We start from the raw sequence: 21,397 nt of genomic DNA, 5'->3' as shown, positions 1-21,397 counted from the left end.
GTAACCCGGTCGTGTATTGCCAGAGGGGGGCCCGTAACCCGGTCGTGTATTGCCAGAGGGGGGCCCGTAACCCGGTCGTGTATTGCCAGAGGGGGGCCCGTAACCCGGTCGTGTATTGCCAGAGGGGGGCCCGTAACCCGGTCGTGTATTGCCAGAGGGGGGCCCGTAACCCGGTCGTGTATTGCCAGAGGGGGGCCCGTAACCCGGTCGTGTATTGCCAGAGGGGGGCCCGTAACCCGGTCGTGTATTGCCAGAGGGGGGCCCGTAACCCGGTCGTGTATTGCCAGAGGGGGGCCCGTAACCCGGTCGTGTATTGCCAGAGGGGGGCCCGTAACCCGGTCGTGTATTGCCAGAGGGGGGCCCGTAACCCGGTCGTGTATTGCCAGAGGGGGGCCCGTAACCCGGTCGTGTATTGCCAGAGGGGGGCCCGTAACCCGGTCGTGTATTGCCAGAGGGGGGCCCGTAACCCGGTCGTGTATTGCCAGAGGGGGGCCCGTAACCCGGTCGTGTATTGCCAGAGGGGGGCCCGTAACCCGGTCGTGTATTGCCAGAGGGGGGCCCGTAACCCGGTCGTGTATTGCCAGAGGGGGGCCCGTAACCCGGTCGTGTATTGCCAGAGGGGGGCCCGTAACCCGGTCGTGTATTGCCAGAGGGGGGCCCGTAACCCGGTCGTGTATTGCCAGAGGGGGGCCCGTAACCCGGTCGTGTATTGCCAGAGGGGGGCCCGTAACCTGGTTTGTTTCTGTTTGAGTCAATTCCATGTCAAATGTATTACGACAGAGGAGCAAATGGTAAACGTTATCAGTAAGATGTGTCTACTTTGGCTGCGTTTACACAGGCAGCCCAATTCTGATCTGTTTCCTAATTTATTGGCAAAAAGAGCTAATCTGATCGGTCAGATGCAATTAGTGAATAATAGATCAGAATTTGGCTGCCTGTGTAAACTCAGCATGTGTATCTCTAGATATGACCTCTAACCAGGCTAGATATGACCTCTAACCGGGCTAGATATGACCTCTAACCGGGCTAGATATGACCTCTAACCGGGCTAGATATGACCTCTAACCGGGCTAGATATGACCTCTAACCGGGCTAGATGTGACCTCTAACCGGGCTAGATGTGACCTCTAACCGGGCTAGATGTGACCTCTAACCGGGCTAGATGTGACCTCTAACCGGGCTAGATGTGACCTCTAACCGGGCTAGGTGTGACCTCTAACCGGGCTAGGTGTGACCTCTAACCGGGCTAGGTGTGACCTCTAACCGGGCTAGGTGTGACCTCTAACCGGGCTAGGTGTGACCTCTAACCGGGCTAGGTGTGACCTCTAACCGGGCTAGGTGTGACCTCTAACCGGGCTAGGTGTGACCTCTAACCGGGCTAGGTGTGACCTCTAACCGGGCTTGGTGTGACCTCTAACCGGGCTGGGTGTGACCTCTTACCGGGCTGGGTGTGACCTCTAACCGGGCTGGGTGTGACCTCTAACCGGGCTGGGTGTGACCTCTAACCGGGCTGGGTGTGACCTCTAACCGGGCTGGGTGTGACCTCTAACCGGGCTGGGTGTGACCTCTAACCGGGCTGGGTGTGACCTCTAACCGGGCTGGGTGTGACCTCTAACCGGGCTGGGTGTGACCTCTAACCGGGCTGGGTGTGACCTCTAACCGGGCTGGGTGTGACCTCTAACCGGGCTGGGTGTGATCTCTAGCCCGGCTAGGTGTGACCTCTAGCCCGGCTAGGTGTGACCTCTAGCCCGGCTAGAGGAACCAATATGATGCTGAACACTGTCATGGCTCTACGATCAGTATTTCTGATGAACTAGGCCAACTGGCTCACTTCCTGTATCTGACAACACTTGTCATGATTCTATGATCAGTATTTCTGATGAACTAGGCCAACTGGCTCACTTCCTGTATCTGACAACACTTGTCATGATTCTATGATCAGTATTTCTGATGAACTAGGCCAACTGGCTCACTTCCTGTATCTGACAACACTTGTCATGATTCTATGATCAGTATTTCTGATGAACTAGGCCAACTGGCTCACTTCCTGTATCTGACAACACTTGTCATGATTCTACGATCAGTATTTCTGATGCATTTCATTGACCAGTCATCTGTACAGTGTGAGTCAGTAGTGTGAACCTGGGTTCAGTCGCCTCGTGTTGGAAACCCAACGCAGCGGATACTTGAAGATGTTCTGTCAGAGGATGTGGTTTTGGTACGAGAGAGGAAGAGGAAGAGAGGGGGAGGAAGGGAGGAGTCTGCTCTCTCTCTCTCTCGCTGAAGAAAGAAACAGAACAGATGAGTGACAGGTGATCGTAGTGAAAGAAGGAGAGGACTGAGGTTAGAATCCAGGTGTTATTTTAACTTGTGTTTTAAAAGTGTCTTGTGGAGGATGGTCTGTGTGTTGGAGACGATGCTTTGATGCGAGGGATGATGGAGAGAGATGAGACTGAAGGCTACACTCGGACTTCCTGGTATGTTCTCTTGTTTTTCTCTTTCAGACTCTTGTTTCCCCTCACTGAGCTCTCCCTTTCCTCTCTCACCCTACCCGATGTCATATAGAGCATTGTTACGATGTTTTGTCTGCTGGGGTTATTAAAATGGATCTTGTTCCAATATCTCAAATGCCTATCCAACTTCCTTGGTCTTACTGACTATTGAAGATGGACCGGACACTTTTACGTTTTCATGTCACAGAGCAGATTAGAGATGCAACAAGGAAGAAGTGAGAGGAGGGATGCATGTTAGTAGTATTGGGACGAGGCCCTGGAGGAGGGATGCATGTTAGTAGTATTGGGACGAGGCCCCCATGTTAGCAGTATTGGGACGAGGCCCTGGAGGAGGGATGCATGTTAGTAGTATTGGGACGAGGCCCCCATGTTAGCAGTATTGGGACGAGGCCCTGGAGGAGGGATGCATGTTAGCAGTATTGGGACGAGGCCCTGGAGGAGGGCTGCATGTTAGCAGTATTGGGACGAGGCCCTGGAGGAGGGATGCATGTTAGCAGTATTGGGACGAGGCCCTGGAGGAGGGATGCATGTTAGTAGTATTGGGACGAGGCCCCCATGTTAGCAGTATTGGGACGAGGCCCTGGAGGAGGGCTGCATGTTAGTAGTATTGGGACGAGGCCCTGGAGGAGGGCTGCATGTTAGCAGTATTGGGACGAGGCCCTGGAAGAGGGCTGCATGTTAGCAGTATTGGGACGAGGCCCTGGAGGGCTGCATGTTAGCAGTATTGGGACGAGGCCCCCATGTTAGTAGTATTGGGACGAGGCCCCCGTGTTAGTAGTATTGGGACGAGGCCCCCGTGTTAGTAGTATTGGGACGAGGCCCCCGTGTTAGTAGTATTGGGACGAGGCCCCCGTGTTAGTAGTATTGGGACGAGGCCCCCGTGTTAGTAGTATTGGGACGAGGCCCCCGTGTTAGTAGTATTGGGACGAGGCCCCCGTGTTAGTAGTATTGGGACGAGGCCCCCGTGTTAGTAGTATTGGGACGAGGCCCCCGTGTTAGTAGTATTGGGACGAGGCCCCCGTGTTAGTAGTATTGGGACGAGGCCCCCGTGTTAGTAGTATTGGGACGAGGCCCCCGTGTTAGTAGTATTGGGACGAGGCCCCCGTGTTAGTAGTATTGGGACGAGGCCCCCGTGTTAGCAGTATTGGGACGAGGGCCTGGAGGAGGGCTGCATGTAGACAGTATTGGGACGAGGCCCTGGAGGAGGGCTGCGTGTTAGCAGTATTGGGACGAGGCCCTGGAGGAGGCCCCCGTGTTAGTAGTATTGGGACGAGGCCCCCATGTTAGCTGTATTGGCACGAGGCCCTGGAGGAGGGCTGCATGTTAGTAGTATTGGGACGAGGCCCTGGAGGAGGGATGCATGTTAGCAGTATTGGGACGAGGCCCTGGAGGAGGGCTGCATGTAAATAGTATTGGGACGAGGCCCCCATGTTAGCAGTATTGGGACGAGGCCCTGGAGGAGGGATGCATGTTAGCAGTATTGGGACGAGGCCCTGGAGGGCTGCATGTTAGTAGTATTGGGACGAGGCCGGGGGTTGGTCTAAAGGTAGCTTCCTGGTTCTCACTGTGCTTTCTGTCTTCTGCTCTAATGACCATATTAACATTGCAGTGCACGTTTAACATCATTCTCTGTGTTATGACCTTTGATGTGTTTTGTAGGTCTGATGTACAACGGGCTACCCCCTCCACCAGCCCCCCAGACCATGCAGGAGTAAGTTTCTCATGTTGCTTACCTGGAATGTGCTGCTCAAATTAATCAGGGACACACCCCCCCCCCCCCCCATCATAACCAGAACCACAACTCAAGTGTAGTAAAATAAAAAATTGTCTACAAGGCGTTTTTTTACTATGACGTCTGCATGGCTGGACGAACCAAGTCTAGGGTCCAGAGAAATAACTTTTAGAAGGCTTTGCTCTTGGCGTCGGAGAGAACCTTTATCACTTTTCAAACTCATTTCCTGCAATTCCACACATTTTTGTCATGGGGCAGAGAGAACTTTGCAATTTAAAGCTTAATAAATGACAGTACATTTATGTATAAAAAAATAATAATTGAGTACCGTGGATACCAATATCCCTGTGAGTCTCCTAGACCCATGTTGCCCAGGGTTAAGAACAGAAATAGCAGATTAATTATATTATTAAGTATTATACACTATAATCTTATTCCACGGATCCCTTGGCCGAAAGTTGTTTAATTTGATGTTAGTAATATTCATTCAAGTCCCCGTGGTAATTGTGCTATTTTTTGTTTATTTTTTACCATTTTAATTGAAAACAATCACAGTCAGGTACTTCCTAGTTTTCACAGTCAGGTACTTCCTAGTTTTCACAGTCAGGTACTTCCTAGTTTTCACAGTCAGGTACTTCCTAGTTTTCACAGTCAGGTACTTCCTAGTTTTCACAGTCAGGTACTTCCTAGTTTTCACAGTCAGGTACTTCCTAGTTTTCACAGTCAGGTACTTCCTAGTTTTCACAGTCAGGTACTTCCTAGTTTTCACAGTCAGGTACTTCCTAGTTTTCACAGTCAGGTACTTCCTAGTTTTCACAGTCAGGTACTTCCTAGTTTTCACAGTCAGGTACTTCCTAGTTTTCACAGTCAGGTACTTCCTAGTTTTCACAGTCAGGTACTTCCTAGTTTTCACAGTCAGGTACTTCCTAGTTTTCACGGTCAGGTACTTCCTAGTTTTCACGGTCAGGTACTTCCTAGTTTACACAGTCAGGTACGTCCTAGTTTTCACGGTCAGGTACTTCCTAGTTATACTAACCACTTTGAGAGCCCCTGATTGGTCTCTGTCTATCACTAAGTTAGTGTGTGTCTGTGTGTGTGTGTGTGTGTGTGTGTGTGTGTGTGTGTCTGTGTAGAAAAAAAGGAAGCAGGATCCAGGTACTGAGACCATCGTCAGAATCACAGAGGACAGAGTGAGTGATATGCCGCCTCAGAATCCTATCTACATCTTGCTTTCTATCTCCGTTATACACTTCCTGGCTCTCTCTTTTCCTCTCGCTGTTTCTCTCTCCCCCCCCCCCCCCCCCCCCCCCTCTTCATCAATCTCTTTCTCGCTCTCTGTCAGTTTTAGCGGAAACTGAGTGTCGCCTCTGCAGCCACAGACTTGAGCAGAGACAGAAACCTCAGCAGAACAGGCTGTTGAGACAGAAACAGGGACACCGAACCCTCTGTTCATCTCTGTCTCTGAGACGCGTTTTCCTCTCATCGCTGATAGCTGAACGGACAGGATAGGTTTATTATGGTGCTCACACACACACAGACACACACAGACACACACAGACACACACAGACACACACAGACACACACAGACACACCACATTTCTCAGTCTAGACACACTAGTGTTGCATATATTGTTTTTAATAACTTTTAATAGTAAAATGTGTGAATAGTCCAGTCACTAATATTAAATAGATAACAAGTTAAAAGTCTTGTGTTTCAGTCACTAGCAGCTGTAGTAGATGTGGTAACTAAGGGTTACGGCAGCCATTTCAGATTTGACTCAACTAGTCTTCCTCTTCTAGAGACTCGCACAGGAAACAGGAACTGAGCCTGCAACAATATCTTCTGTCTCTCTCCCTAGCCATCTCTCTCTCTCGCCATCTCTCCTCTTTCTGTCTCTATCTCTCTCTAGCCATCTCTCTCTCTAGCCATCTCTCTCTCTAGCCATCTCTCTCTCTAGCCATCTCTCTCTAGCCATCTCTCTCTCTAGCCATCTCTCTCTCTAGCCATCTCTCTCTCTAGCCATCTCTCTCTCTCGCCATCTCTCTCTCTCGACATCTCTCTCTCTCGCCATCTCTCTCTCTCGCCATCTCTCTCTCTCGCCATCTCTCTCTCTAGCCATCTCTCCTCTTTCTAGCCATCTCTCTCTCTAGCCAGCCATCTCTCTCTCTCGCCGTCTCTCTCTCTCGCCGTCTCTCTCTCTCGCCGTCTCTCTCTCTCGCCGTCTCTCTCTCTCGCCGTCTCTCTCTCTCGCCGTCTCTCTCTCTAGCCGTCTCTCTCTCTAGCCGTCTCTCTCTCTAGCCGTCTCTCTCTCTAGCCGTCTCTCTCTCTAGCCGTCTCTCTCTCTAGCCGTCTCTCTCTCTAGCCGTCTCTCTCTCTAGCCGTCTCTCTCTCTAGCCGTCTCTCTCTCTAGCCGTCTCTCTCTCTAGCCGTCTCTCTCTCTAGCCGTCTCTCTCTCTAGCCGTCTCTCTCTCTAGCCGTCTCTCCTCTTTCTGTCTTTATCTCTCTCTAGCCATCTCTCTCTAGCCATCTCTCTCTAGCCATCTCTCCTCTTTCTGTCTCTATCTCTCTCTCTCTAGCCATCTCTCTCTAGCCATCTCTCCTTAGCCATCTCTCCCTAGCCATCTCTCCCTAGCCATCTCTCCCTAGCCATCTCTCTCTCTCGCCATCTCTCTCTCTCGCCATCTCTCTCTCTCGCCATCTCTCTCTCTCGCCATCTCTCTCTCTCGCCATCTCTCTCTCGCGCCATCTCTCTCTCGCGCCATCTCTCTCTCGCGCCATCTCTCTCTCGCGCCATCTCTCTCTCGCGCCATCTCTCTCTCGCGCCATCTCTCTCTCTAGCCATCTCTCTCTCTAGCTCATTGATTGATATTATATGTGTATATTTATATTCGGGTCTCGTTCTGATATGTATTTATGTATTTTCTGGTTTAATCATCTTGCTGCATGTGTACGTGACCAGTAAACTTTGATTTTGACTGACTTCCTTCTCTTCTGTGATTGGTTATTTCTGGCAGGATGACGAGGATGATGATGATGACGATATGACGTCAGACCTGATGAAGGACTCTGAGGTGTGTGTGCTGTATGACTTGTCAGCCATGGCGAGTCGAGGTGTAGTCTAACGGCTAGGGGACGTCAACCACGGGGAGGTGTAGTGTAACGGCTAGGGGACGACGTGTCAACCACGGGGAGGTGTAGTCTAACGGCTAGGGGACGTCAACCACGGGGAGGTGTAGTCTAACGGCTAGGGGACGTCAACCACGGGGAGGTGTAGTGTAACGGCTAGGGGACGTCAACCACGGGGAGGTGTAGTCTAACGGCTAGGGGACGTCAACCACGGGGAGGTGTAGTCTAACGGCTAGGGGACGTCAACCACGGGGAGGTGTAGTCTAACGGCTAGGGGACGTCAACCACGGGGAGGTGTAGTCTAACGGCTAGGGGACGACGTGTCAACCACGGGGAGGTGTAGTCTAACGGCTAGGGGACGACGCGTCAACCACGGGGAGGTGTAGTCTAACGGCTAGGGGACGACGCGTCAACCACGGGGAGGTGTAGTCTAACGGCTAGGGGACGACGCGTCAACCACGGGGAGGTGTAGTCTAACGGCTAGGGGACGTCAACCACGGGGAGGTGTAGTCTAACGGCTAGGGGACGTCAACCACGGGGAGGTGTAGTCTAACGGCTAGGGGACGTCAACCACGGGGAGGTGTAGTCTAACGGCTAGGGGACGACGTGTCAACCACGGGGAGGTGTAGTCTAACGGCTAGGGGACGTCAACCACGGGGAGGTGTAGTCTAACGGCTAGGGGACGACGTGTCACCCACGGGGAGGTGTAGTCTAACGGCTAGGGGACGTCAACCACGGGGAGGTGTAGTCTAACGGCTAGGGGACGACGTGTCAACCACGGGGAGGTGTAGTCTAACGGCTAGGGGACGTCAACCACGGGGAGGTGTAGTCTAACGGCTAGGGGACGTCAACCACGGGGAGGTGTAGTCTAACGGCTAGGGGACGTCAACCACGGGGAGGTGTAGTCTAACGGCTAGGGGACGACGCGTCAACCACGGGGAGGTGTAGTCTAACGGCTAGGGGACGTCAACCACGGGGAGGTGTAGTCTAACGGCTAGGGGACGTCAACCACGGGGAGGTGTAGTCTAACGGCTAGGGGACGTCAACCACGGGGAGGTGTAGTCTAACGGCTAGGGGACGTCAACCACGGGGAGGTGTAGTCTAACGGCTAGGGGACGTCAACCACGGGGAGGTGTAGTCTAACGGCTAGGGGACGTCAACCACGGGGAGGTGTAGTCTAACGGCTAGGGGACGTCAACCACGGGGAGGTGTAGTCTAACGGCTAGGGGACGACGTGTCAACCACGGGGAGGTGTAGTCTAACGGCTAGGGGACGTCAACCACGGGGAGGTGTAGTCTAACGGCTAGGGGACGACGTGTCAACCACGGGGAGGTGTAGTCTAACGGCTAGGGGACGTCAACCACGGGGAGGTGTAGTCTAACGGCTAGGGGACGACGTCAACCACGGGGAGGTGTAGTCTAACGGCTAGGGGACGACGCGTCAACCACGGGGAGGTGTAGTCTAACGGCTAGGGGACGACGCGTCAACCACGGGGAGGTGTAGTCTAACGGCTAGGGGACGTCAACCACGGGGAGGTGTAGTCTAACGGCTAGGGGACGTCAACCACGGGGAGGTGTAGTCTAACGGCTAGGGGACGTCAACCACGGGGAGGTGTAGTCTAACGGCTAGGGGACGACGTGTCAACCACGGGGAGGTGTAGTCTAACGGCTAGGGGACGTCAACCACGGGGAGGTGTAGTCTAACGGCTAGGGGACGACGTGTCAACCACGGGGAGGTGTAGTCTAACGGCTAGGGGACGTCAACCACGGGGAGGTGTAGTCTAACGACTAGGGGACGTCAACCACGGGGAGGTGTAGTCTAACGGCTAGGGGACGACGTGTCGACCACGCGGAGGTGTAGTCTAACGACTAGGGGACGACGTGTCAACCACGGGGAGGTGTAGTCTAACGGCTAGGGGACGTCAACCACGGGGAGGTGTAGTCTAACGGCTAGGGGACGACGTGTCAACCACGGGGAGGTGTAGTCTAACGGCTAGGGGACGTCAACCACGGGGAGGTGTAGTCTAACGGCTAGGGGACGTCAACCACGGGGAGGTGTAGTCTAACGGCTAGGGGACGTCAACCACGGGGAGGTGTAGTCTAACGGCTAGGGGACGTCAACCACGGGGAGGTGTAGTCTAACGACTAGGGGACGACGTGTCAACCACGGGGAGGTGTAGTCTAACGGCTAGGGGACGACGTGTCAACCACGGGGAGGTGTAGTCTAACGACTAGGGGACGTCAACCACGGGGAGGTGTAGTCTAACGGCTAGGGGACGACGTGTCAACCACGGGGAGGTGTAGTCTAACGGCTAGGAGACGTCAACCACGGGGAGGTGTAGTCTAACGGCTAGGAGACGTCAACCACGGGGAGGTGTAGTCTAACGGCTAGGGGACGTCAACCACGGGGAGGTGTAGTCTAACGGCTAGGGGACGACGTGTCAACCACGGGGAGGTGTAGTCTAACGGCTAGGGGACGACGTGTCAACCACGGGGAGGTGTAATCTAACGGCTAGGGGACGTCAACCACGGGGAGGTGTAGTCTAACGGCTAGGGGACGTCAACCACGGGGAGGTGTAGTCTAACGGCTAGGGGACGACGTGTCAACCACGGGGAGGTGTAGTCTAACGGCTAGGGGACGACAACCACGGGGAGGTGTAGTCTAACGGCTAGGGGACGTCGACCACGGGGAGGTGTAGTCTAACGGCTAGGGGACGACGCGTCAACCACGGGGAGGTGTAGTCTAACGGCTAGGGGACGACGCGTCAACCACGGGGAGGTGTAGTCTAACGGCTAGGGGACGTCAACCACGGGGAGGTGTAGTCTAACGGCTAGGGGACGTCAACCACGGGGAGGTGTAGTCTAACGGCTAGGGGACGTCAACCACGGGGAGGTGTAGTCTAACGGCTAGGGGACGACGTCAACCACGGGGAGGTGTAGTCTAACGGCTAGGGGACGACGTGTCAACCACGGGGAGGTGTAGTCTAACGGCTAGGGGACGTCAACCACGGGGAGGTGTAGTCTAACGGCTAGGGGACGTCAACCACGGGGAGGTGTAGTCTAACGGCTAGGGGACGTCAACCACGGGGAGGTGTAGTCTAACGGCTAGGGGACGACGTCAACCACGGGGAGGTGTAGTCTAACGGCTAGGGGACGTCAACCACGGGGAGGTGTAGTCTAACGGCTAGGGGACGACGTGTCAACCACGGGGAGGTGTAGTCTAACGGCTAGGGGACGACGTGTCAACCACGGGGAGGTGTAGTCTAACGGCTAGGGGACGTCAACCACGGGGAGGTGTAGTCTAACGGCTAGGGGACGTCAACCACGGGGAGGTGTAGTCTAACGGCTAGGGGACGTCAACCACGGGGAGGTGTAGTCTAACGGCTAGGGGACGTCAACCACGGGGAGGTGTAGTCTAACGGCTAGGGGACGTCAACCACGGGGAGGTGTAGTCTAACGGCTAGGGGACGTCAACCACGGGGAGGTGTAGTCTAACGGCTAGGGGACGACGTGTCAACCACGGGGAGGTGTAGTCTAACGGCTAGGGGACGTCAACCACGGGGAGGTGTAGTCTAACGGCTAGGGGACGACGTGTCAACCACGGGGAGGTGTAGTCTAACGGCTAGGGGACGACGTGTCAACCACGGGGAGGTGTAGTCTAACGGCTAGGGGACGACAACCACGGGGAGGTGTAGTCTAACGGCTAGGGGACGTCGACCACGGGGAGGTGTAGTCTAACGGCTAGGGGACGACGTGTCAACCACGGGGAGGTGTAGTCTAACGGCTAGGGGACGACGCGTCAACCACGGGGAGGTGTAGTCTAACGGCTAGGGGACGTCAACCACGGGGAGGTGTAGTCTAACGGCTAGGGGACGTCAACCACGGGGAGGTGTAGTCTAACGGCTAGGGGACGTCAACCACGGGGAGGTGTAGTCTAACGGCTAGGGGACGACGTCAACCACGGGGAGGTGTAGTCTAACGGCTAGGGGACGACGTGTCAACCACGGGGAGGTGTAGTCTAACGGCTAGGGGACGTCAACCACGGGGAGGTGTAGTCTAACGGCTAGGGGACGTCAACCACGGGGAGGTGTAGTCTAACGGCTAGGGGACGACGTGTCAACCACGGGGAGGTGTAGTCTAACGGCTAGGGGACGTCAACCACGGGGAGGTGTAGTCTAACGGCTAGGGGACGACGTGTCAACCACGGGGAGGTGTAGTCTAACGGCTAGGGGACGTCAACCACGGGGAGGTGTAGTCTAACGGCTAGGGGACGACGTCAACCACGGGGAGGTGTAGTCTAACGGCTAGGGGACGACGTGTCAACCACGGGGAGGTGTAGTCTAACGGCTAGGGGACGTCAACCACGGGGAGGTGTAGTCTAACGGCTAGGGGACGTCAACCACGGGGAGGTGTAGTCTAACGGCTAGGGGACGTCAACCACGGGGAGGTGTAGTCTAACGGCTAGGGGACGTCAACCACGGGGAGGTGTAGTCAAACGGCTAGGGGACGACGTGTCAACCACGGGGAGGTGTAGTCTAACGGCTAGGGGACGACGTGTCAACCACGGGGAGGTGTAGTCTAACGGCTAGGGGACGTCAACCACGGGGAGGTGTAGTCTAACGACTAGGGGACGTCAACCACGGGGAGGTGTAGTCTAACGGCTAGGGGACGACGTGTCAACCACGGGGAGGTGTAGTCTAACGGCTAGGGGACGTCAACCACGGGGAGGTGTAGTCTAACGGCTAGGAGACGTCAACCACGGGGAGGTGTAGTCTAACGGCTAGGGGACGTCAACCACGGGGAGGTGTAGTCTAACGGCTAGGGGACGTCAACCACGGGGAGGTGTAGTCTAACGGCTAGGGGACGACGTGTCAACCACGGGGAGGTGTAGTCTAACGGCTAGGGGACGTCAACCACGGGGAGGTGTAGTCTAACGGCTAGGGGACGTCAACCACGGGGAGGTGTAGTCTAACGGCTAGGGGACGACGTGTCAACCACGGGGAGGTGTAGTCTAACGGCTAGGGGACGACAACCACGGGGAGGTGTAGTCTAACGGCTAGGGGACGTCGACCACGGGGAGGTGTAGTCTAACGGCTAGGGGACGACGTGTCAACCACGGGGAGGTGTAGTCTAACGGCTAGGGGACGACGCGTCAACCACGGGGAGGTGTAGTCTAACGGCTAGGGGACGTCAACCACGGGGAGGTGTAGTCTAACGGCTAGGGGACGTCAACCACGGGGAGGTGTAGTCTAACGGCTAGGGGACGTCAACCACGGGGAGGTGTAGTCTAACGGCTAGGGGACGACGTCAACCACGGGGAGGTGTAGTCTAACGGCTAGGGGACGACGTGTCAACCACGGGGAGGTGTAGTCTAACGGCTAGGGGACGTCAACCACGGGGAGGTGTAGTCTAACGGCTAGGGGACGTCAACCACGGGGAGGTGTAGTCTAACGGCTAGGGGACGTCAACCACGGGGAGGTGTAGTCTAACGGCTAGGGGACGACGTCAACCACGGGGAGGTGTAGTCTAACGGCTAGGGGACGACGTGTCAACCACGGGGAGGTGTAGTCTAACGGCTAGGGGACGTCAACCACGGGGAGGTGTAGTCTAACGACTAGGGGACGTCAACCACGGGGAGGTGTAGTCTAACGGCTAGGGGACGACGTGTCAACCACGGGGAGGTGTAGTCTAACGGCTAGGGGACGTCAACCACGTTGAGGTGTAGTCTAACGGCTAGGGGACGTCAACCACGGGGAGGTGTAGTCTAACGGCTAGGGGACGACGTGTCAACCACGGGGAGGTGTAGTCTAACGGCTAGGGGACGTCAACCACGGGGAGGTGTAGTCTAACGGCTAGGGGACGACGTGTCAACCACGGGGAGGTGTAGTCTAACGACTAGGGGACGTCAACCACGGGGAGGTGTAGTCTAACGGCTAGGGGACGACGTGTCAACCACGGGGAGGTGTAGTCTAACGGCTAGGAGACTTCAACCACGGGGAGGTGTAGTCTAACGGCTAGGAGACGTCAACCACGGGGAGGTGTAGTCTAACGGCTAGGGGACGTCAACCACGGGGAGGTGTAGTCTAACGGCTAGGGGACGTCAACCACGGGGAGGTGTAGTCTAACGGCTAGGGGACGACGTGTCAACCACGGGGAGGTGTAGTCTAACGGCTAGGGGACGTCAACCACGGGGAGGTGTAGTCTAACGGCTAGGGGACGTTACCCACGGGGAGGTGTAGTCTAACGGCTAGGGGACGACGTGTCAACCACGGGGAGGTGTAGTCTAACGACTAGGGGACGACGATCACGGGGAGGTGTAGTCTAACGGCTAGGGGACGTCAACCACGGGGAGGTGTAGTCTAACGGCTAGGGGACGTCAACCACGGGGAGGTGTAGTCTAACGGCTAGGGGACGACGTGTCGACCACGGGGAGGTGTAGTCTAACGGCTAGGGGACGTCAACCACGGGGAGGTGTAGTCTAACGGCTAGGGGACGACGTGTCGACCACGGGGAGGTGTAGTCTAACGGCTAGGGGACGTCAACCACGGGGAGGTGTAGTCTAACGGCTAGGGGACGTCAACCACGGGGAGGTGTAGTCTAACGGCTAGGGGACGACGTGTCGACCACGGGGAGGTGTAGTCTAACGGCTAGGGGACGACGTGTCGACCACGGGGAGGTGTAGTCTAACGGCTAGGGGACGACGTGTCAACCACGGGGAGGTGTAGTCTAACGGCTAGGGGACGTCACCCACGGGGAGGTGTAGTCTAACGGCTAGGGGACGACGTGTCAACCACGGGGAGGTGTAGTCTAACGGCTAGGGGACGTCAACCACGGGGAGGTGTAGTCTAACGGCTAGGGGACGTCAACCACGGGGAGGTGTAGTCTAACGGCTAGGGGACGTCAACCACGGGGAGGTGTAGTCTAACGGCTAGGGGACGACGTGTCAACCACGGGGAGGTGTAGTCTAACGGCTAGGGGACGTCAACCACGGGGAGGTGTAGTCTAACGGCTAGGGGACGTCAACCACGGGGAGGTGTAGTCTAACGGCTAGGGGACGACGTGTCAACCACGGGGAGGTGTAGTCTAACGGCTAGGGGACGTCAACCACGGGGAGGTGTAGTCTAACGGCTAGGGGACGTCAACCACGGGGAGGTGTAGTCTAACGGCTAGGGGACGACGTGTCAACCACGGGGAGGTGTAGTCTAACGGCTAGGGGACGTCAACCACGGGGAGGTGTAGTCTAACGGCTAGGGGACGTCAACCACGGGGAGGTGTAGTCTAACGGCTAGGGGACGTCAACCACGGGGAGGTGTAGTCTAACGGCTAGGGGACGTCAACCACGGGGAGGTGTAGTCTAACGGCTAGGGGACGACGTGTCAACCACGGGGAGGTGTAGTCTAACGGCTAGGGGACGTCAACCACGGGGAGGTGTAGTCTAACGACTAGGGGACGACGTGTCAACCACGGGGAGGTGTAGTCTAACGGCTAGGGGACGTCAACCACGGGGAGGTGTAGTCTAACGGCTAGGGGACGACGTGTCAACCACGGGGAGGTGTAGTCTAACGGCTAGGGGACGTCAACCACGGGGAGGTGTAGTCTAACGGCTAGGGGACGTCAACCACGGGGAGGTGTAGTCTAACGGCTAGGGGACGTCAACCACGGGGAGGTGTAGTCTAACGGCTAGGGGACGTCAACCACGGGGAGGTGTAGTCTAACGGCTAGGGGACGACGTTTTAACCACGGGGAGGTGTAGTCTAACGGCTAGGGGACGACGTGTCGACCACGGGGAGGTGTAGTCTAACGGCTAGGGGACGACGTGTCGACCACGGGGAGGTGTAGTCTAACGGCTAGGGGACGTCAACCACGGGGAGGTGTAGTCTAACGGCTAGGGGACGACAACCACGGGGAGGTGTAGTCTAACGGCTAGGGGACGACGATCACGGGGAGGTGTAGTCTAACGACTAGGGGACGACGATCACGGGGAGTAGTAGTCTAACGGCTAGGGGACGTCAACCACGGGGAGGTGTAGTCTAACGGCTAGGGGACGTCAACCACGGGGAGGTGTAGTCTAACGGCTAGGGGACGACGCGTCAACCACGGGGAGGTGTAGTCTAACGGCTAGGGGACGACGTCAACCACGGGGAGGTGTAGTCTAACGGCTAGGGGACGACGTGTCAACCACGGGGAGGTGTAGTCTAACGGCTAGGGGACGTCAACCACGGGGAGGTGTAGTCTAACGGCTAGGGGACGACGTGTCGACCACGGGGAGGTGTAGTCTAACGGCTAGGGGACGACGCGTCAACCACGGGGAGGTGTAGTCTAACGGCTAGGGGACGACGTGTCAACCACGGGGAGGTGTAGTCTAACGGCTAGGGGACGTCAACCACGGGGAGGTGTAGTCTAACGGCTAGGGGACGACGTGTCAACCACGGGGAGGTGTAGTCTAACGGCTAGGGGACGACGTCAACCACGGGGAGGTGTAGTCTAACGGCTAGGGGACGACGTGTCAACCACGGGGAGGTGTAGTCTAACGGCTAGGGGACGACGTCAACCACGGGGAGGTGTAGTCTAACGGCTAGGGGACGACGTGTCGACCACGGGGAGGTGTAGTCTAACGGCTAGGGGACGTCAACCACGGGGAGGTGTAGTCTAACGGCTAGGGGACGTCAACCACGGGGAGGTGTAGTCTAACGGCTAGGGGACGTCAACCACGGGGAGGTGTAGTCTAACGGCTAGGGGACGACGTGTCAACCACGGGGAGGTGTAGTCTAACGGCTAGGGGACGTCAACCACGGGGAGGTGTAGTCTAACGGCTAGGGGACGTCAACCACGGGGAGGTGTAGTCTAACGGCTAGGGGACGTCAACCACGGGGAGGTGTAGTCTAACGGCTAGGGGACGACGTGTCAACCACGGGGAGGTGTAGTCTAACGGCTAGGGGACGTCAACCACGGGGAGGTGTAGTCTAACGGCTAGGGGACGTCAACCACGGGGAGGTGTAGTCTAACGGCTAGGGGACGTCAACCACGGGGAGGTGTAGTCTAATGGCTAGGGGACGACGTGTCAACCACGGGGAGGTGTAGTCTAACGGCTAGGGGACGTCAACCACGGGGAGGTGTAGTCTAATGGCTAGGGGACGTCAACCACGGGGAGGTGTAGTCTAACGGCTAGGGGACGACGTGTCAACCACGGGGAGGTGTAGTCTAACGGCTAGGGGACGTCAACCACGGGGAGGTGTAGTCTAACGGCTAGGGGACGTCAACCACGGGGAGGTGTAGTCTAACGGCTAGGGGACGACGTGTCAACCACGGGGAGGTGTAGTCTAACGGCTAGGGGACGACGTGTCAACCACGGGGAGGTGTAGTCTAACGGCTAGGGGACGACGTGTCGACCACGGGGAGGTGTAGTCTAACGGCTAGGGGACGTCAACCACGGGGAGGTGTAGTCTAACGGCTAGGGGACGTCAACCACGGGGAGGTGTAGTCTAACGGCTAGGGGACGACGTGTCGACCACGGGGAGGTGTAGTCTAACGGCTAGGGGACGTCAACCACGGGGAGGTGTAGTCTAACGGCTAGGGGACGTCAACCACGGGGAGGTGTAGTCTAACGGCTAGGGGACGACGTGTCGACCACGGGGAGGTGTAGTCTAACGGCTAGGGGACGTCAACCACGGGGAGGTGTAGTCTAACGGCTAGGGGACGTCAACCACGGGGAGGTGTAGTCTAACGGCTAGGGGACGTCAACCACGGGGAGGTGTAGTCTAACGGCTAGGGGACGACGTGTCAACCACGGGGAGGTGTAGTCTAACGGCTAGGGGACGACGTGTCGACCACGGGGAGGTGTAGTCTAACGGCTAGGGGACGTCAACCACGGGGAGGTGTAGTCTAACGGCTAGGGGACGTCAACCACGGGGAGGTGTAGTCTAACGGCTAGGGGACGACGTGTCAACCACGGGGAGGTGTAGTCTAACGGCTAGGGGACGTCAACCACGGGGAGGTGTAGTCTAACGGCTAGGGGACGACGCGTCAACCACGGGGAGGTGTAGTCTAACGGCTAGGGGACGACGTGTCAACCACGGGGAGGTGTAGTCTAACGGCTAGGGGACGTCAACCACGGGGAGGTGTAGTCTAACGGCTAGGGGACGACGTGTCAACCACGGGGAGGTGTAGTCTAACGGCTAGGGGACGTCAACCACGGGGAGGTGTAGTCTAACGGCTAGGGGACGACGTGTCAACCACGGGGAGGTGTAGTCTAACGGCTAGGGGACGTCAACCACGGGGAGGTGTAGTCTAACGGCTAGGGGACGTCAACCACGGGGAGGTGTAGTCTAACGGCTAGGGGACGACGTGTCAACCACGGGGAGGTGTAGTCTAACGGCTAGGGGACGACGTGTCAACCACGGGGAGGTGTAGTCTAACGGCTAGGGGACGACGTGTCGACCACGGGGAGGTGTAGTCTAACGGCTAGGGGACGTCAACCACGGGGAGGTGTAGTCTAACGGCTAGGGGACGTCAACCACGGGGAGGTGTAGTCTAACGGCTAGGGACGACGTGTCGACCACGGGGAGGTGTAGTCTAACGGCTAGGGGACGTCAACCACGGGGAGGTGTAGTCTAACGGCTAGGGGACGTCAACCACGGGGAGGTGTAGTCTAACGGCTAGGGGACGACGTGTCGACCACGGGGAGGTGTAGTCTAACGGCTAGGGGACGTCAACCACGGGGAGGTGTAGTCTAACGGCTAGGGGACGTCAACCACGGGGAGGTGTAGTCTAACGGCTAGGGGACGACGCGTCAACCACGGGGAGGTGTAGTCTAACGGCTAGGGGACGACGTGTCAACCACGGGGAGGTGTAGTCTAACGGCTAGGGGACGACGTGTCGACCACGGGGAGGTGTAGTCTAACGGCTAGGGGACGTCAACCACGGGGAGGTGTAGTCTAACGGCTAGGGGACGTCAACCACGGGGAGGTGTAGTCTAACGGCTAGGGGACGACGTGTCAACCACGGGGAGGTGTAGTCTAACGGCTAGGGGACGTCAACCACGGGGAGGTGTAGTCTAACGGCTAGGGGACGACGCGTCAACCACGGGGAGGTGTAGTCTAACGGCTAGGGGACGTCAACCACGGGGAGGTGTAGTCTAACGGCTAGGGGACGACGTGTCAACCACGGGGAGGTGTAGTCTAACGGCTAGGGGATGACGTCAACCACGGGGAGGTGTAGTCTAACGGCTAGGGGACGACGTGTCGACCACGGGGAGGTGTAGTCTAACGGCTAGGGGACGTCAACCACGGGGAGGTGTAGTCTAACGGCTAGGGGACGTCAACCACGGGGAGGTGTAGTCTAACGGCTAGGGGACGTCAACCACGGGGAGGTGTAGTCTAACGGCTAGGGGACGTCAACCACGGGGAGGTGTAGTCTAACGGCTAGGGGACGACGTGTCAACCACGGGGAGGTGTAGTCTAACGGCTAGGGGACGACGTGTCGACCACGGGGAGGTGTAGTCTAACGGCTAGGGGACGTCAACCACGGGGAGGTGTAGTCTAACGGCTAGGGGACGACGCGTCGACCACGGGGAGGTGTAGTCTAACGGCTAGGGGACGTCAACCACGGGGAGGTGTAGTCTAACGGCTAGGGGACGTCAACCACGGGGAGGTGTAGTCTAACGGCTAGGGGACGACGTGTCAACCACGGGGAGGTGTAGTCTAACGGCTAGGGGACGTCAACCACGGGGAGGTGTAGTCTAACGGCTAGGGGACGACGCGTCAACCACGGGGAGGTGTAGTCTAACGGCTAGGGGACGTCAACCACGGGGAGGTGTAGTCTAACGGCTAGGGGACGACGTGTCAACCACGGGGAGGTGTAGTCTAACGGCTAGGGGATGACGTCAACCACGGGGAGGTGTAGTCTAACGGCTAGGGGACGACGTGTCGACCACGGGGAGGTGTAGTCTAACGGCTAGGGGACGTCAACCACGGGGAGGTGTAGTCTAACGGCTAGGGGACGTCAACCACGGGGAGGTGTAGTCTAACGGCTAGGGGACGTCAACCACGGGGAGGTGTAGTCTAACGGCTAGGGGACGTCAACCACGGGGAGGTGTAGTCTAACGGCTAGGGGACGACGTGTCAACCACGGGGAGGTGTAGTCTAACGGCTAGGGGACGACGTGTCGACCACGGGGAGGTGTAGTCTAACGGCTAGGGGACGTCAACCACGGGGAGGTGTAGTCTAACGGCTAGGGGACGACGCGTCGACCACGGGGAGGTGTAGTCTAACGGCTAGGGGACGACGTCAACCACGGGGAGGTGTAGTCTAACGGCTAGGGGACGTCAACCACGGGGAGGTGTAGTCTAACGGCTAGGGGACGACGTGTCAACCACGGGGAGGTGTAGTCTAACGGCTAGGGGACGTCAACCACGGGGAGGTGTAGTCTAACGGCTAGGGGACGACGCGTCGACCACGGGGAGGTGTAGTCTAACGGCTAGGGGACGACGTGTCGACCACGGGGAGGTGTAGTCTAACGGCTAGGGGACGTCAACCACGGGGAGGTGTAGTCTAACGACTAGGGGACGTCAACCACGGGGAGGTGTAGTCTAACGGCTAGGGGACGTCAACCACGGGGAGGTGTAGTCTAACGGCTAGGGGACGACGTGTCGACCACGGGGAGGTGTAGTCTAACGGCTAGGGGACGACGTGTCAACCACGGGGAGGTGTAGTCTAACGGCTAGGGGACGTCAACCACGGGGAGGTGTAGTCTAACGGCTAGGGGACGTCAACCACGGGGAGGTGTAGTCTAACGGCTAGGGGACGACGTGTCGAACACGGGGAGGTGTAGTCTAACGACTAGGGGACGTCAACCACGGGGAGGTGTAGTCTAACGGCTAGGGGACGACGTGTCAACCACGGGGAGGTGTAGTCTAACGGCTAGGGGACGTCAACCACGGGGAGGTGTAGTCTAACGGCTAGGGGACGTCAACCACGGGGAGGTGTAGTCTAACGGCTAGGGGATGACGTCAACCACGGGGAGGTGTAGTCTAACGGCTAGGGGACGACGTGTCAACCACGGGGAGGTGTAGTCTAACGGCTAGGAGACGTCAACCACGGGGAGGTGTAGTCTAACGGCTAGGGGACGTCAACCACGGGGAGGTGTAGTCTAACGGCTAGGGGACGACGTGTCGACCACGGGGAGGTGTAGTGTAACGGCTAGGGGACGACGTCAACCACGGGGAGGTGTAGTCTAACGGCTAGGGGACGTCAACCACGGGGAGGTGTAGTCTAACGGCTAGGGGACGACGTGTCAACCACGGGGAGGTGTAGTCTAACGGCTAGGGGACGACGTGTCAACCACGGGGAGGTGTAGTCTAACGGCTAGGGGACGTCAACCACGGGGAGGTGTAGTCTAACGGCTAGGGGACGTCAACCACGGGGAGGTGTAGTCTAACGGCTAGGGGACGACGTGTCAACCACGGGGAGGTGTAGTCTAACGGCTAGGGGACGACAACCACGGGGAGGTGTAGTCTAACGGCTAGGGGACGACGATCACGGGGAGGTGTAGTCTAACGACTAGGGGACGACGATCACGGGGAGTAGTAGTCTAACGGCTAGGGGACGTCAACCACGGGGAGGTGTAGTCTAACGGCTAGGGGACGTCAACCACGGGGAGGTGTAGTCTAACGGCTAGGGGACGACGCGTCAACCACGGGGAGGTGTAGTATAACGGCTAGGGGACGACGTCAACCACGGGGAGGTGTAGTCTAACGGCTAGGGGACGTCAACCACGGGGAGGTGTAGTCTAACGGCTAGGGGACGACGTGTCGACCACGGGGAGGTGTAGTCTAACGGCTAGGGGACGACGCGTCAACCACGGGGAGGTGTAGTCTAACGGCTAGGGGACGTCAACCACGGGGAGGTGTAGTCTAACGGCTAGGGGACGACGTGTCGACCACGGGGAGGTGTAGTCTAACGGCTAGGGGACGACGCGTCAACCACGGGGAGGTGTAGTCTAACGGCTAGGGGACGACGTGTCAACCAC

The 21,397-nt window shown here is 57.4% G+C and overlaps 1 protein-coding gene across 1 annotated transcript in view; it reads left to right on the top strand.

Moving 5' to 3' along the window:
* Positions 1-1,977: 1,977 nt before the first annotated feature.
* The window catches only part of arhgef3l (Rho guanine nucleotide exchange factor (GEF) 3, like), a 53,653-nt gene continuing 34,233 nt past the window's right edge, over positions 1,978-21,397 (top strand). The window contains exons 1-4 of the mRNA XM_055891087.1: positions 1,978-2,477; positions 4,173-4,224; positions 5,379-5,435; positions 7,262-7,318. Coding sequence (XP_055747062.1) covers positions 2,425-2,477; positions 4,173-4,224; positions 5,379-5,435; positions 7,262-7,318 — 219 coding nt within the window. The 5' untranslated portion in view covers positions 1,978-2,424. The remainder of the gene's footprint in view (positions 2,478-4,172; positions 4,225-5,378; positions 5,436-7,261; positions 7,319-21,397) is intronic.

Source organism: Salvelinus fontinalis, chromosome 31 (assembly GCF_029448725.1).
Source record: "Salvelinus fontinalis isolate EN_2023a chromosome 31, ASM2944872v1, whole genome shotgun sequence".
In the NCBI taxonomy this organism is placed as follows: domain Eukaryota; kingdom Metazoa; phylum Chordata; class Actinopteri; order Salmoniformes; family Salmonidae; genus Salvelinus; species Salvelinus fontinalis.
Note: the sequence above shows the minus strand (reverse complement) of the source record. Positions and strands in the feature narration are given on the sequence as shown.